This window comes from Girardinichthys multiradiatus, chromosome 2 (assembly GCF_021462225.1).
Source record: "Girardinichthys multiradiatus isolate DD_20200921_A chromosome 2, DD_fGirMul_XY1, whole genome shotgun sequence".
NCBI lineage: Eukaryota > Metazoa > Chordata > Actinopteri > Cyprinodontiformes > Goodeidae > Girardinichthys > Girardinichthys multiradiatus.
Window position 1 is genome coordinate 41171603 of NC_061795.1, and position 17397 is coordinate 41188999.

A 17397-nucleotide genomic window follows, 5' to 3' on the forward strand; every position below is an offset into this window, starting at 1 on the left:
TCGGACTTGATTAAGTGTTATACAAGTGCAGACCAGTTACCATTTACCATGTAAAACTTAGAAAGTATTGATGCACAAACTAACCAATATATATCTAGTATTGATTCATACACAGTAAACAACCAGTAAGTGACTAATATAATTTTAAATACAGTTAATAACCAGTATATGACTAATATAAATTTAAACATAATTAATAACCGGTAAATAACTAATATAACACTGTTAATAACCAGTAAATGACTAATGTACATTTATAAATAGTTAATAACCAGTAGATGACTAATATAAGTTTAAATACAGTTAATAACCAGCATATGACTAATATAAATTTAAACATAATTAATAACCGGTAAATAACTAATAAAACACTGTTAATAACCAGTAAATGACTGATATAAGCTTAAAAATAGCTAATAACCAGTAAATGACTAATATAACACAGTTAATTACAGTTAAATGACTTACTTACCAGTAAATGATTAATCTAAGTTTAAATACAGTTAATCACAACAGAAGGCAACCAGATGTTGCCTTCAATCAAGACAACACAGTAACATCTCAGCCAGCTCTGAAACACACCAGATGGAGATGAAAGTTTTTTTTGTTTTTTTTTAAAGCAGCAGCCAGCAAACAATTATCTACAAAGGCAGTGACAACGTTGGGATCCAAATCAGAGGGAACATCATCAGGAACAGAAGGAGAACCAGCCAGGCTAAACAGAGCAATGTTAACAGTACCCTTTAAATGTTCACAGTACAATTTGAGTTTCAAGTTTGTACTTAACTACTATGCATTGTAAGTATCTATTTACTTTAAAAGGTCTGGAACAACAACCATCACAAGATTTACAAGGTGGTCTTGCTAACATTTTGTTTAATGGTAGTGGCACACATTTGAAGTTTTTCGGAAATCCCCTTTTCATTATGACCTGTCCAGGGTGTACCCTGCCTCTCGCCCATAGACTGCTGGAGATAGACACCAGCTCCCCCGCGACCCACTATGGTATAAGCGGTAGAAAATGACTGGCTGACTTTTCATTATTTTTATATGCAAATATAATTTTCTACAATTGCTAAAACCTTTTGTGGTCCAGCATCTGCGTTGAACTGAGGATTTGTTTATAAACCATCTGGGGAGCATTCCAGTTTCAAAGCCTCTAAATGGATCAGACAGTTTTGGCTATTTCTTACTCACTCTGTCTTTTCTCCCCTCCTCTGTTGGCAGCCTCTTTCACACCACATATGCACAAAATTCAGAGAGGAGGAGAATGAAAATGAGGCATGCAGAAAGACTGGATGACAGGGAAATTGGGAGGGACTGTGGGAGAGGGAGACTTGGACCCAACAACTAAACAGAGACAGAAGGTTCATGAGCTGAAAGTCTGACAACAGCAGCAGGAAGGGAAATCAGCCAGGCAAGAAATCTAGAACTTCTCTTTGTACAGAAAGAAGATTATAAAGTTTGACTGAAGCAGCATTGCTTTTCAAATTCAGCCAGCTCTTTTTTGTTGGAGCATTATAGAAGTTTTAGGAAGGATCTTTAGGTTTTTTAAGAACGATTTGGGAGTTTAGACACGTATTGAAGTAACATCAAGAAGGATGGTTTGGCTGTTTCTCTTATCTCTGTGTCTGACATTGGAATCAGTCCAGAGTCAGGGTTCCTCCCAAGATGCCTTCATAATCCAGTACCTGGAGAGAAGGCTTGTTCAGATGGAGGTGAGTTAATTTTTCTACATTTGTTTTCCATCAACAAGCTACTTCCTTCAATTTTTATTCCACACTGGATATTTTCCTTCAAGTTTTTATTGGTTTAGAACATTTTGTTTTCTTATAATTTGACCAATGTCAGATCATCTGGTTGCAATGTTTTGGCATCTCTTCAACAGTCTGCTTTTTATTAAATCCTCCAGTTATAGGAATTTGGGTGAACCAGCACAGAATATCTTGCAATCTGATTTTTAGGCATGGAAAAATACGGCATTCTGTATGTGAAGTGCTAAAATATTGGCCTGATTAATTCCTTTGGGATTTTACACCAACAATTTTTGTGTTTCTGAGAGGATGGAGTAAAAGTGGGGTCACTCTAATAATATGAATAATAAAATGTATTTAAAGATGTTTTTCAAGACACTGGAGGACACCATATTACAATAAATATAAAAAAAACACAGTATCCATGAAAGAAAAATTAAAACAATTTCAGATTTAAAGGGAACTGTCTCTCTCCGGTTGACCAGTGGGGGAAGGCACCAACCAATCAATTATAGGTTGACCAGTGATCAATATTTCAAAACTAACAATTATAGGCAAGCTTAAAAATATGTGATTTAAGAATTAATTTAAAAGTCAAGAGAGAATCATTTTTAAAAATTTGATGCTGGAGGGAGCTCCAAAGATGAGGCACCACTGACTGACTCCATCCATCCATCCATCCATCCATCCATCCATCCATCCATCCACCCATCCCTCCATCCATCCATCCATCCATCCATCCATCCATCCATCCATCCATCCATCCATCCATCCACCCATCCCTCCATCCATCCATCCATCCATCCATCCATCCATCCATCCATCCATCCATCCATCCATCCATCCATCCATCCATCCACCCATCCCTCCATCCATCCATCCATCCATCCATCCATCCATCCATCCATCCACCCATCCCTCCATCCATCCATCCATCCATCCATCCATCCATTGTGTATATCTGCTTGTCCTTGGTGCCTGCTTCCAGCAGTCATTGTTCACGAGGCGGGGTACACCCTTGACCAGTCATATTTTTAGACTGTGGGACGGAGATGGGTGTAGTCAGACCAGCAAGTAGTAAAATAAGATAAATATGTAGAGGTGGATCTCAGAGTATGGGACCGAGTGACATGCAGGTACAAACTTGTGAAGGGACTTGAGAGGAAGAAGCAGCATTTTGAACTCAATATAGTATTTTACTGAATGGCACTAAAGGAGTAGTATGCTTAATGGAAGGAGTTCTGATAATGACATGAGCAGCAGTGTTTCATAACAGTTAAGGTCTATGGAGAAGTTTGTGTGGTAAACATGAGAGGATATTATTACAGAAGTCAATTTAACATGTACCACTAGCATGTGCAAAAAAGCAACATTGTTAATCATGAGGGATTGGAAAGGTTGAGCGATGTTGCACAATTTTTCAACTGCCGTCAAACCCCTATCCTCTTAAGTTGAGAGGTCAAAGACATAGGGAGATAACAGATTTGTGTTTTTTGTGTGAATTAGCAGACACTCTGGACTTAATTTCACATAAAAAGCAGGGGAAGAAGGTTGGAGAGATGAGTAGACTATGTGGACAAATAGATCTTGGCGCCCCCACTGTACATGTGAAACTGTATGTAATATTTCTTGAAAAGTGTGATCTAGAGGTAGGAGATAGATAATATTTAAAAGAGGCTCTAAGACAGGACCCTGAGAAACACCACTGACATCTGGACTTGGGATCTGTAGTTTGTTTTTTACCTGTGCATAATTATTAAAACCTGAAAGGTACTTTTTGTCCCAGCTATGTGAAGTGCCAATTTTACCAATAAATTTGTATCTCCTGAGAATAAAAAAGAGTGATGTTAGAATAAAGCTACTAAATCATTGGGAAACTATGTTTAGGTAAATTTTTGTCAGAATGAGCTACTGGTTAAGCAAGGTTAAGTAAAAACAAGAAAAAATGTTCTCTCTGTTGGATCAAAATACCGTATTTTGTGTAATTATCTCTAATTTCTATCTCTAACAACTTGAGTGATGATTTTTTCCAAAACAAAAAGGTTAAATAACTCAATGCCCTTTTGCAACTTTAATGTATGTTATGTCACTACACTGATGAATTGTCTATATCCCTAGGGGCCAGTGTCCCTGAATACTTTTAAACAGTTTAAAAGATATATTTAATCTCAATGGTGTTTTCTGGTTAAATAAAAGTGATCATCCGATAAATTAATGACACTGTAGTAACTATATGTCATTTTAGCTGATATAATTAGAGATAAACCTTCAATTGAAAATGGGCCAAATTAAACTAAATTGTGTTTCATGGTTTTAAAATAACAATTTTACTTATATTCTTGCTTTTCCCTCTGTTTGAATAAAATCAGGAGCGTTTGAGTCTGTGTGAGCAAAACACAATGAGTGCCACCCAGAAAACCTATGATCTCTCCTCTGAAATCAGAGGCTATCTGTCCACACTCAGCATTTTGAGGTAGGCCTGCCTGAATAATCCCACAGCATTGAATGATTCATATGATTAAACTTATGCTATTGACTCATAAAAACATTTAATATGTGTGGGTGTGTTTTGGTCCTTAGATCAGAAGTAAAGACCCAGGTGGACAGTGTCTCTGTGCGTGTTGACCGGATGGAGAGAGAGCTGGAATATTTGGAGGATAAAATTCCCACTCAGTCTGACATTGAGATGGAGGGAGCGCTGCTACAACAGCAGATAAAAGCAGCAGAACTGGAGCAGCTGAAAAAGAAGGCTGAGATAAATGTGGAGAATGGTAGGCAGCATTTGCATAGCGAAATGCCAGAAATGAATGGAGAGAGAACATAGATAAAAACCTTAAATTATTTTATTGGTCTGCAACATCTCCAGACTGCAGCATGGCTCTGAGTCAAGTCAAGTCTCTAAAGATTGTGAAGAAGGCTGGAGATCCAAATGGATGCTGGTTCAAAGACCCCTCTGAAGGATCAAATAAGGCTTGTATTGTCTGAAACCTACAGTGACTGTTTGTCCTTACTATTGCATGCTCACTGTTGGGCTGCTGATGGACAGTTCAAAACAATTATGTTATTGGGTTTAGTATTGTTATCATCCCCACCCAGCTCAGTTATCAGTGACTTCCTTGTAGAAGTTATCATCATGAGAACATAATATTGCCCTGATATGTGTAGGAACCCTGCTGATCTATATTTGTTATTTGTGCTGTATATTTCTGTATGTATGTTACAAGTTAGCGGTATTAGGTTATCTGTTTACACTTTATTTTAAGGCCCAACTAATTAGATTTGAAGTAGGATGGCCTTTATTCACCAATGAGAGCATTCCGTTTTTATTTGCCCATGAAGTACAGTATCATTGCAAAAATATTTCCGTCAAATCTATCATTACGTGTTTCTTCTTACCCTCTCTCTTTTAGGTGTACCTGTTCAGTGGATTTCGCAACAACACTATACTGGAGTACAAATCTCTGAAGAGCTTCACAAAGACTTCCACACTGCCTGCCAATGAGGTGCAGCTGCCTTTTTACTGGCAGGGCACGGGTCATGTGGTTTACAATGGATTCCTGTACTGCCACAAAGCAGATACACCCAATGAAATACTAAAGGTTTGTGATTATATGTTTGTCTAATCATAACCTGATAGGTCATTCATGCATGTTTCTGTGTAACTGCAACAAGCAAAGATAAAGGAAACAGCATGGAGAGGAACTGCTAGTTTATATTCTGTTGTTATAGTTATAGGAAACAGTGTCTAACTGCATAGTTTACTAGCATGAAAGTGATTTCACACCAACGATCTGTTGAACTGCATAGCAGATGTCTAAATGTGTTAGCTGAGGTCAGGGAGAACACTGTGCCAAAAGAAACAATTTTGTTCCACTGAAGCTAATTTTTGTCAGGAAACGCTGGGTGTTTTTGAGGAAATTGTGCTAGCTACAGCCAGTTCACACAAATAAATTATAAAATACATATCTTTTGGGAGAATCCACTATAATATATCTTTTCATGTCAAGGGCCAGTCTCTGCCTTGATGTTCAATTTTCAATCATCTTTATTTCTTGTTTAGAAGTTAGTGGACGATGGAGCATGAGATGGACAGATGGATAGGGGGCCTTGTTTAGGTTCTATTTTCAGACCTGTGAACTCCATGACCATCTCATATAGGATAGTGGATGGATGGATGGATGGATGGATGGATGGATGGATAATCTGTCACAAACAAGAAAAACATTAAAATTTTTAATTTTTACATTTTCTTTGTTAATGAGCACAACTGGTATTATTTAATGTTTTTCTTGTCACATTTAAAGGTCGATCTGCTGAATGGCACTGTGTTGGATAGTACGCTTCTTCCTGGAGCCGGTCGTCTTCCCGTCTACAGCCTCAATCCCAACACTTATCTAGATATGGCTGTAGATGAGCTTGGCCTCTGGGTTATCCATGCGGATCTTGAGTATGGAGGAAACCTTGTTGTCACCAAACTAGACAAAGGTAGAAATGACAGCCTTCTACTTTGGATGTATTTTTATACTTAATGTAAATCCAAATCCAAATAAGAACTGCAAACACTTTCCTAAGAACCTCAGTTAAACTTAAAATTAAGTTGCAATTATATTCAGCTCACTTTTATGGCACCAGTTGACAGAAAATCTTATCTTATACAACTTAACAATACAATCAGATCCCGTTTATATCTAATGATAATTTAATGTCTCCAAGAGGTTTCAGTGTTTTTCTAGATCCCCACCCCTTCTCCTTTAGTGCATAAACCTTTGAATGAATTGTATGGTGACAGTAAAAAAGGTGTGCACAAACACCAGGTAAAAAAAAACTCCATAAATCTGTCAGTTGTGTCCTGATCAACGTTTCTATTGTTTTTATACATGGGCTTGCTGCAAAGCATAGGGAGACTATATTGCTTTGTGCAGGACAGCTTTATGTTTTATGCTGACCTTTTAATCATTTTAATTGGTGGGGGGTGGCACAAGCACAGGCTTGTCCAGCGTGGCATTTATGAGAGAACCACCAATGCCTGGTTGATATCATTTTGACAATTTTTGCTGTTGTTTTTACCAGAAAGTTTAGCAGTGGAGTACACCTGGGACACACAGTGTAGAAGCCATGATGCTGAGGGGGCCTTCCTGATTTGTGGGACGCTTTACGTGGTCTACAACACACACTATGGAGGACGCTCTACCATCCAGTGTCTGTATGACATCCATGACACCATCCACAGGTTAGTATATAACTAAGTCTGAGAGTACAGTCATGTCGAAGCTCTCCATAAACTTCAGATTGACAAAGAATGGACACTAAAATACTGCGATTTGACTCATCTTGAGGAATTTTGGTTTGACATTTTGTCTTCTCTGTGTTGTCTGCATGCAGCAATGAGAGTCCTGTGATGTTCTTCCCAAAACGCTACACCAGCCACAGCAGCATCCACTATCACCCTGGAGACAAACAGCTGTATGCCTGGGATGATGGCTACCAGACAATATACAAAGTGGAGACCCGCAGCAATGCCCGAATGATATCGAAATGAAACATCTTTATGTTACTTCCTTTACTCAGCATCAAAGCCTGCATTATCACATCAAACATCCCAAAATAGTACCAACCCAACAAAATTATGTTTAAAGCATCAATGAATATGACGGGTCTCCTCAAGTCTTATTTCATTCATCCTTTGCTGGCAATGGATGTGACCTTTGTTGGTCATGGTTATCACTGGCTAGACAGACAAGTGATTTATACAAGGTTTTAGTGTTTGTGTCAGAGCAGCAATAAAGATAATTTAAATTGTGTGCATTTTGATCAACCTTCATGTCTTGGATGGTAGAAGAAATCTTAGATGACGTTGATATAATAATGTTTAATTCATGAAACTGATATAATAATGTTTAATTCATAACATTAGATAAGTCACTATTGGTCACCCTCTTGTTTAAGACCTGTATGCTATGATTGATAGATAGATCCCCCCAACACCCCCCAAAAAACTTCTTCAGCAAGATGTCTGTAGCCCAATTTTGTTTCTATTTTATGTTTCTGAAAGATATCTTGTTAGTTAAAAAGGAATACTGTTATGATTTTTTCACATTTCCAAATATCGACATAAATAAAGATCACACATAGAACGTTGGGGCTTATTTTGTTTTCTGCTGAAATTAATTCATTTTGACTTTTAATACCTCTTCTATTTTTAAAAATGGAAAACCTAATTTAAATTTCCAACTTATCAAAAACATAAAAAACACGATACTGCTAAAATAATTTATTATATAATTTACATAACAAAGGTCAGCTTTTTTGGTATATTGTGACTTGCACCGGATCTGCACCATTTTCCAGCCGGCTTGGAGAGCGGCGCAGAAGGAGGGGCTAATACAGAGCGCGTTTCGTGGAGAACCATCACTCCTTACTTTGTGCTTTGAGTCTGTTTAAGATGGCAACTCCTCCCTCGCCGTTTGCTTACAGTCCAGTTATTTTGCCTTTAAAGAATTAATCCGCCAAAACAGAAGAACAAGAAAATATCCTTGGTCGACCCCGGATATTTTCAATTGACAAAAAACAGTTGTTTATATTTTATTTATTATTTTCAAAGAAATCACTATCCAACCATATTATTTTGCCAATGTTATCCTATTGATCTAAATACTTGGCGCTTCGATGACGTAAGGTTGGGGGCGTTCCCAAGGCGACTGTTGTGCTTGACAGTAGTTGAACAAAGCTGGGGTCGTTTCTAGCAGCGAGTTCCTGAATCACCCTATTGTATTAAAACTAAGCAGCTTTTTTTAAAAAAAAAAAAAAGCAAAAAGAGAAGAAGAAGAAGCAGCAGCGACAGCAAGAGAAGCTCAGCAAATAAAAGGCGCAGTGAGAGTTTGCGTTTTGATGAATTCGGCTTTGCTTTCAACAACAGAAAGGAGAAAAAACTTCACCACAGATGTCACGAATACAGGTGCGGCACAGGTTCGGCTTAATTAACGCTGGTTTTGGTCCTTTAAACTAATAGTTGTCATGCCATTTATGTTAAAAGGTTAAAGATTTTTATTTTTATTTTAATTTTTTTTGTAAGCTAATAATGAGGGATCATTTAATGTTTTTAAATTAGAGCTGTAAGAAATAGTTTGCCTCATCAAAGATTTCTTCTGCCTTTTTTCTCAAACTGTTTGAGATTATCAAATATATTTATATAACCTGATTAAATACCAAAACAAGTTTTTAAACAATAATTTTGTTTATTAATCAAAAAAACTTTCCAAACCAACCCTTTCTAAGACTTTGGGACTCCAGCAAAGTACGATGAAAGCCATTTTACAAAAATAGAGAAAACTTGGAATGGTGGTGAACCTTTCCAGGGGGGGACTGGCCTACCAAAGTTACTCCAAGAGCGCATTGACACTTGCCCAGGAGATCACAAACCCAGAACAACATCCAAAGCTCATGATTACACAAAAGAAAGAGACTGGGCACAAATGTCATCTATAGGAGATTTCCGAGGCCCAAACCACTGCTGAGTAAATGTCTTACATTTGCCAAAAACGTCTCGATGATCACAGAGTTCTGATGGAAAATATTGTGTGGACTAACAAGAAACATTTGAGCATTTTGAAGATATATGTTGTCCTGTTACATCTGATGTACAACTAATGCTTCAGAAAAAAAAAACTACACACCCACAGTCAAAAATGGTGGTGGTAGTGTGATGGTCCGAGCACCTTCATAACATGGACGACTTGCAGTAATTGATAGAACCATGAATTCTACTCGTCAAAATTTGAAGGCACCAATAAGTCCACCTTTGAATAGCTGAATAAACCCAAAAAGAAGGTTTTAGAGGAACCTATGATGACTCACTAATAGTTACACCCTAATGTAAAATTACTGCATACAGTAATGCGGCATCCCAGTGGAGTTTTTCCAAAGCCCTGTCTGTAGAGGTCTTGCAAGGTGGACAGTTCAGTCCTGGTATTTCCCTCCACTAATCCCGGCATTGTGATGAGATGGCCCAGAAGGTGATGATGTTATCTGCAAATGTAATGAGGGTAGATGATTTGTTTTTTGGCTATATGATTGTTGAGTGAGGCTCTTCTTTTACCAGTCCATCTACGTTCCGATTCTCACATATGGTCATGAGAATTGGATCATGTCAGAAAGAATAAGATCCCGGATTCAAGTTGGTAAATTGAAATTCTTCCAATGGAGCTGCTTTTGGGCTTCACACTGAAAGTTGTCAGTTGAGGTGGGTCCTGAACTTGATAAAACGACTTTATGCCCCCCCTGGCATAGCGAACACTTTGGATGAGCTGGAGAGTTTCCCTAATAATATTTTGCAAATATTCACTCATTTTGAATGTGATTCTTACAATCACAAGAAACAAAAGACTGGGAAAGTTGAGGCATTTTTAAAAATACCTGTTTGGATCATTCCACAGGTGAACAGGTTAATTGGAAACAGGTGAGTGTCATTATTTGGGATAAAACCAGAATCCCCAAAAGGATCAGTCGCTCACAAGCAAGGATGGGTTGAAGTTCACCACTTTGTGATGCAAATGTGTGTGGCAAATAGTGGAACAGTTTAAGAACAAGGTTTCTCAACAAACCATTGTAAGGAATTTAGGCATTTCATCATCTACAGTCCATAATGCAATCCAAAGTTTCAGAGAATCTGGAGAAATCTCTGCACATAAGCGACAAGGCCGAAAACAAACATTGAATGCCCGTGACTTTCGATTCCTCAGGGGGCACTACATTAAAAATTCTGTAACGGACTTTACCACATGGGCTCAGGAACACTTTAGAAATCCATAGTCCATTAACACAGTTCGTTGTTACATCTACAAGTGCAAGTTAAAACTCTGCCATGTAAAGCAAAAGCCATATATTCAGTTCAATTCAAAACTACTTTATAATCGCAAAGGGAAATTAAATGTTGTTGTAGCTCATATTAGGCAGGTTTCTTCAAAGAGCTGTTCTAGATGCTGATGGCTGTGGGCAGGAAGGATATCCTGTAGAGGTCTGTCTTACAGCAGATCTGAAGCAGCCTCTGACTGAAGACACTCTGTTGTTGTACAACAGTCTCATGAAGAGGATGCTCAGGGTTTTCCATAATGTTCCTCATTTTATGAAGCATCCTTCTTTCCACAATGATCTCCAGAGATATCATATCAACAACACCCAGAAACATCGCTGGCTTCTCTGGCCCTGAGCTCATCTAAGATGGACTGACGCAAAGTGGAAAAGTGTGCTGAGGTCTGACGAGTCAACATTTCAAATTTTTTTTTAGAAATCATGGAGGTAGTGTCCTCCGGGCCAAAGAGGAAAAGGACTATCCGGATTGTTATCAGTGTAAAATTCAAAAGCCAGCATCTATGATGGTATGGGGGTGTGTTGGTGCCCATGGCATCGTGGGTAACTTGCACCTCTGTGAAGGCACCATTAATTCTGAAAGGTACATACAGGTTTTGGAGCAACATATGTTGTTTAAGCAACATCTTTTTCAGGGACCTCCCTGCTTATTACAGCAAGACAATGCCGAGCCACATTTTGCACGTTACAACAGCGTGGCTTCGTAGTAAAAGTGTGAGGGTACTAGACCGGCCTGCCTGCAATCGAGACCAGTGTCCCATTGAAAATGTATGGGGCATTATGAAGAGCAAAACATGACAATGGACACCATGGACTGTTGAGCAACTGAAGTTTTACATCAAGCAAGAATGGGAAAGAATTCCATCTAAAAAGTGTCAACAAATGCTTATTGAGTGTTGTTAAAAGGAAAGGTGATGTAGGACAGTGGCAAACATGTCCCTGTTCCAGCTTTTATGGAAAGTGTTGCAAGTATTAAATTCAAAATGAGTGAATATTTGGAAAAAGTTTCAGTTTGAACATTACAAATCTTGTGTTTGTAGTGTATTCAGTTGCATATAGCTTGAACAGGACTTGCTAATCATTGTATTATTTGTTTTACATTTTACACAACATCCCTACTTCATTGGAATTGCAGTTGTAAGAGGAATGTTTGGGTTTTCCTCATGGACCTTTTATTTCCATGACCTGATCTCCAATAAAAGGAAGCGGTGAATACATGAATGCATATGGATTCATCTGTAAACAACATTTAGGGTTAATCAACAAATGTTTTCTCCATCAGTTATCCCCAGCTGAGCCCGGTGAGGGTGAAGGAACTGTGTGAACTGCTCAGCTACTGGAATGGAGCCAGCTTCATCTGCAGGACTCAGGTTAGTCTTATTTAGCAAACAAATAGTGAAAACATACTTGTAATTATCTAAGCCAGGCCGGAATTAAACTGGCTATCGTTTTCAGATTGAACGATTTATCAGGCTGGGCATTCCTCCGAGTCTGCGAGGGAGAGTGTGGAAGTGCCTTCTTAACATTGACACTGAGAGAATCTAGTGACTTCAACTATCAGATAAATTATGATTAAAACCTCACAAATGCAGGGAAAACCAAAGGTTTTCACTCTATTTAGGGAAAAAACTTTATAGGGCAATTGTGTTAAAAACTAACAACTTTGTTTTTACAAACTTTGCTGCTTTTATGCTGTTAGATGTTATTGTCAAGCGTTTCTTTACTGAAGCACAATAATAAACATTTCAAGTTTCAAAGGCTTTTTTGGGGGAATTACATAATGTTTATGCAAAGCATCAATATTTACTGCTAAATTAGGCTGATGGGCTTCCATTCTTGTCTTATTACTGCAATATACAGGGGTTGGACAATGAAACTGAAAAACCTGTCATTTTAGTGTGGGAGGTTTCATGGCTAAATTGGACCAGCCTGGTAGCCAGTCTTCATTGATTGCACATTGCACCAGTAAGAGCAGAGTGTGAAGGTTCAATTAGCAGGGTAAGAGCACAGTTTTGCTCAAAATATTGAAATGCACACAACATTATGGGTGACATACCAGAGTTCAAAAGAGGATAAATTGTTGGTGCACGTCTTGCTGGTGCATTTGTGACCAAGACAGCAAGTCTTTGTGATGTATCAAGAGCCACGGTATCCAGGGTAATGTCAGCATGCCACCAAAAAGGACGAACCACATCTAACAGGATTAACTGTGGACGCAAGAGGAAGCTGTCTGAAAGGGATGTTCGGGTGCTAACCCGGATTGTATCCAAAAAACATAAAACCACGGCTGCCCAAATCACGGCAGAATTAAATGTGCACCTCAACTCTCCTGTTTCCACCAGAACTGTCCGTCGGGAGCTCCACAGGGTCAATATACACGGCCGGGCTGCTATAGCCAAACCTTTGGTCACTCATGCCAATGCCAAATGTCGGTTTCAATGGTGCAAGGAGCGCAAATCTTGGGCTGTGGACAATGTAAAACATGTATTGCTCTCTGATGAGTCCACCTTTACTGTTTTCCCCACATCCGGGAGAGTTACGGTGTGGAGAAGCCCCAAAGAAGCATACCACCCACACTGTTGCCTGCCCAGAGTGAAGCATGGGGGTGGATCAGTGATGGTTTGGGCTGCTATATCATGACATTCCCTTGGTCCAATACGTGTGCTAGATGGGCGCGTCACTGCCAAGGACTACCGAACCATTCTTGAGGACCATGTGCATCCAATGGTTCAAACAGTGTATCCTGAAGGCGGTGCCGTGTATCAGGATGACAATGCACCAATACACACAGCAAGACTGGTGAAAGATTGGTTTGATGAACATGAAAGTGAAGTTGAACATCTCCCATGGCCTGCACAGTCACCAGATCTAAATATTATTGAGCCACTTTGGGGTGTTTTGGAGGAGCGAGTCAGGAAACATTTTCCTCCACCAGTATCACGTAGTGACCTGGCCACTATCCTGCAAGAAGAATGGCTTAAATTAAAATCCCTCTGACCACTGTGCTGGACTTGTATATGTCATTCCCAAGATGAATTGACGCTTTATTGGCCGCAAAAGGAGGCCCTACACCATACTAATAAATTATTGTGGTCTAAAACCAGGTGTTTCAGTTTCATTGTCCAACCCCTGTATATCACAATATATATATATATTTTTCCATTTTGCAAAGATACTTAGGAGGATTGGCCATGCATTCTCAATGGGATGAAGATCTAGAGAGTTTCATGGCCATGCATCCAAAATGTCAATGTTTTAATCCACTGAGCCTCATAGTTATAACTTGAACCTTTTGAATTGGTGCTCCATTGTGTGGAAAAAGCTCTAATCAAATCCACTTTGCTTTTGGGTCAATTGGCGAAGTTGCTGCCTAAGGATGTTTGTGTACCATTCTTCATTTGTAACAGTCTTTTCAGGCTTATTTGTGAGCAGGGCCAATCCTTCGAAGCAACCCTACACCTGAATGGTCTCTGAATGTTTCATCAGCATGATACAGGACTTACCTTTTCTTTTCCTGACTGTCCTTTTTTCAGACCCTAGATGTCTGAAGTCCAGACCTGGTACTTCCTGTGGAATGTCAGTATGTCGGTTTCTTTTTTTTCCTGGACAGAAGCAACTTCTTTGTTGCGCATTTTGACACTTTACCAAAGTCCAGACATCTTTGCATCACTATGCATGCAGAAACTTGCATCTTCCTTTTGCCATTGCTGAACAAGTCCTGCCATGGTGGCACACTTATTCCTTAGTTGAAACACCTTTAGCAGGCGGTGCTAGCATCTGATGCCCTTGTTCCTGAAGTTTTCTTCACACCAACTAAACCCCTGATCTAGCACGATGGGTGTGGGTATGAGGGTGGTTTTGTTAACTTTTAATGCATTTAGCTTAATCTAACAACTTTTCTTAGCAACCTAGAGTCAATGGAAATTCCAACCATAAAAAACTGAAGCACTTAAAATATAAAAAACAACAACATAATTTCTCTTGGTCACATATTTTTGCCACAAATGTAGCGTTGGAAATTGCTCCTTTGGAAAAATGCAAATACAGAGACTGTCCAGCAGATGTCACTGTTTGCCATGATAACTTGAGTGGTGTTTGGGTTTTCTTTTTTTTGCAGAAATGTATATTTATTTTGCTGTCTGTCTTTTTCTTCCTGCACAGATGTGTTTGTCGGAAGTCCGAGAGCCCCTTGTGGACCTGGGCATCAGTGAATATGGCATTTTGTCTGCGATCTCCACACTGAGTGACACTCAGAATGATCTAGGTTTGAACCAACAGCAGCCCTCAAGCTCCTCTGAGCCATTCTACTCTATCGATGAAATAACTCTGTTCAGACAGATCGCCCTGGACCTACGTGAGTTCATGTAGAAAAATAAATGTAAAGCCTAACTGCATCCTGACCGACTACTACAGTGCTGTGAAAAAGCATTTGACCCATTCCAGACTTATTCTGTTTTTGTGACACAGTTGTTTTAGATCATAAAATCTCAGTCAGTCAGTCATTTTCTACCGCTTATTCCATAGTGGGTCGCGGGGGAGCTGGTGCCTATCTCCAGCAGTCTATGGGCAAGAGGCAGGGTACACCCTGGACAGATCGCCAGTCCATCACAGGGCAACACACAAACAACCATGCACACACTCATTCATACACCTAAGGTCAAGTTAGAGTGACCAATTAACCTAACAGGCATGTCTTTGGACTGTGGGAGGAAGCCGGAGTACCCGGTGAGAACCCACGCATGCACGGGGAGAACACGCAAACTCCATGCAGAAAGACCCCAGGCCCAGAATCGAACCCAGGATCTTCTTGCTGCAAGGCAACAGTGCTACCAACTGCGCCACCGTGTCATAAAATCTATTTTATTATAATACAAAGATAGGCTGAGTAGATTTTTAAAAACTGTTTTTGTGATGGTTTCATTTATTAATTGAAAAAAGCTATCAAAACTAAAATTTCTCAATGAGAGAAAATAAATGCCTCAAAAACCTTCTGTGCTACTCCGTCCAGCAGCAGCTGCCATCAGGTGCTTGAGGAATTGTGGCCCACCGTTCTTTGCAGAGTTGTTTTTGCCACACTGGGGTGTGTTTTCAAGAAGGAATTGCTTGTACAGGTCCTTCTCAAAATATTAGCATATTGTGATAAAGTTCATTATTTTCCATAATGTAATGATGAAAATTTAGCATTCATATATTTTAGATTCATTGCACAATAACTGAAATATTTCAGGTCTTTTATTGTCTTAATACGGATGATTTTGGCATACAGCTCATGAAAACCCAAAATTCCTATCTCACAAAATTAGCATATTTCATCCGACCAATAAAAGAAAAGTGTTTTTAATACAAAAAACGTCAACCTTCAAATAATCATGTACAGTTATGCACTCAATACTTGGTCGGGAATCCTTTTGCAGAAATGACTGCTTCAATGCGGCGTGGCATGGAGGCAATCAGCCTGTGGCACTGCTGAGGTCTTATGGAGGCCCAGGATGCTTCGATAGCGGCCTTTAGCTCATCCAGAGTGTTGGGTCTTGAGTCTCTCAACGTTCTCTTCACAATATCCCACAGATTCTCTATGGGGTTCAGGTCAGGAGAGTTGGCAGGCCAATTGAGCACAGTGATACCATGGTCAGTAAACCATTTACCAGTGGTTTTGGCACTGTGAGCAGGTGCCAGGTTGTGCTGAAAAATGAAATCTTCATCTCCATAAAGCTTTTCAGCAGATGGAAGCATGAAGTGCTCCAAAATCTCCTGATAGCTAGCTGCATTGACCCTGCCCTTGATAAAACACAGTGGACCAACACCAGCAGCTGACACGGCACCCCAGACCATCACTGACTGTCGGTACTTGACACTGGACTTCTGGCATTTTGGCATTTCCTTCTCCCCAGTCTTCCTCCAGACTCTGGCACCTTGATTTCCAAATGACATGCAGAATTTGCTGTCATCCAAAAAAAGTACTTTGGACCACTGAGCAACAGTCCAGTGCTGCTTCTCTGTAGCCCAGGTCAGGCGCTTCTGCTGCTGTTTCTGGTTCAAAAGTGGCTTGACCTGGGGAATGCGGCACCTGTAGCCCATTTCCTGCACATGCCTGTGCACGGTGGCTCTGGATGTTTCTACTCCAGACTCAGTCCACTGCTTCCGCAGGTCCCCCAAGGTCTGGAATTGGCCCTTCTCCACAATCTTCCTCAGGGTCCGGTCACCTCTTCTCGTTGTGCAGCGTTTTCTGCCACACTTTTTCCTTCCCACAGACTTCCCACTGAGGTGCCTTGATACAGCACTCTGGGAACAACCTATTCATTCAGAAATGTCTTTCTGTGTCTTACCCTCTTGCTTGAGGGTGTCAATAGTGGCCTTCTGGACAGCAGTCAGGTTGGCAGTCTTACCCATGATTGGGGTTTTGAGTGATGAACCAGGCTGGGAGTTTTAAAGGCCTCAGGAATCTTTTGCAGGTGTTTAGAGTTAACTCGTTGATTCAGATGATTAGGTTCATAGCTCGTTTAGAGACACTTTTAATGATATGCTAATTTTGTGAGATAGGAATTTTGGGTTTTCATGAGCCACAATCATCCGTATTAAGACAATAAAAGACCTGAAATATTTCAGTTAGTGTGCAATGAATCTAAAATATATGAATGTTAAATTTTCATCATTACATTATGGAAAATAATGAACTTTATCACAATATGATAATATTTTGAGAAGGACCTGTATAACATCAGACCACTCCATCTCAACTGGATTTAAGAGGGATGATTTGTAGCTTTGATATCTTTAG

General features: G+C 39.6%; 2 protein-coding genes across 13 annotated transcripts in view; both read left to right on the forward strand.

Annotated features, from left to right (window-relative positions):
- The first annotated feature begins 1344 nt into the window (after nt 1-1344).
- olfml1 (olfactomedin-like 1) lies at nt 1345-7888 on the forward strand. Its single transcript, XM_047382640.1, has 8 exons — nt 1345-1718; nt 4124-4227; nt 4335-4525; nt 4621-4724; nt 5165-5353; nt 6059-6239; nt 6825-6984; nt 7137-7888. Exons 1-8 carry the CDS (start codon nt 1602-1604, stop codon nt 7291-7293), a joined length of 1203 nt encoding a protein of 400 aa, XP_047238596.1. The 5' UTR covers nt 1345-1601; the 3' UTR covers nt 7294-7888.
- A 77-nt stretch (nt 7889-7965) lies between these two features.
- The window catches only part of si:ch211-266k8.4 (TBC1 domain family member whacked), a 71203-nt gene continuing 61771 nt past the window's right edge, over nt 7966-17397 (forward strand). For 6 of the 12 annotated variants that reach the window (XM_047382670.1, XM_047382659.1, XM_047382652.1 and 3 more), the window contains exons 1-4: nt 7976-8709; nt 11902-11989; nt 12075-12180; nt 14781-14973. In XM_047382670.1, the coding sequence (XP_047238626.1) occupies nt 11961-11989; nt 12075-12180; nt 14781-14973 (328 nt within the window). In that variant the 5' untranslated portion in view covers nt 7976-8709; nt 11902-11960. Of the gene's footprint in view, nt 8710-11901; nt 11990-12074; nt 12181-14182; nt 14200-14780; nt 14974-17397 lie in introns of those variants that run through there. The other 6 variants (XM_047382731.1, XM_047382722.1, XM_047382711.1 and 3 more) reach the window with 5 other exon arrangements.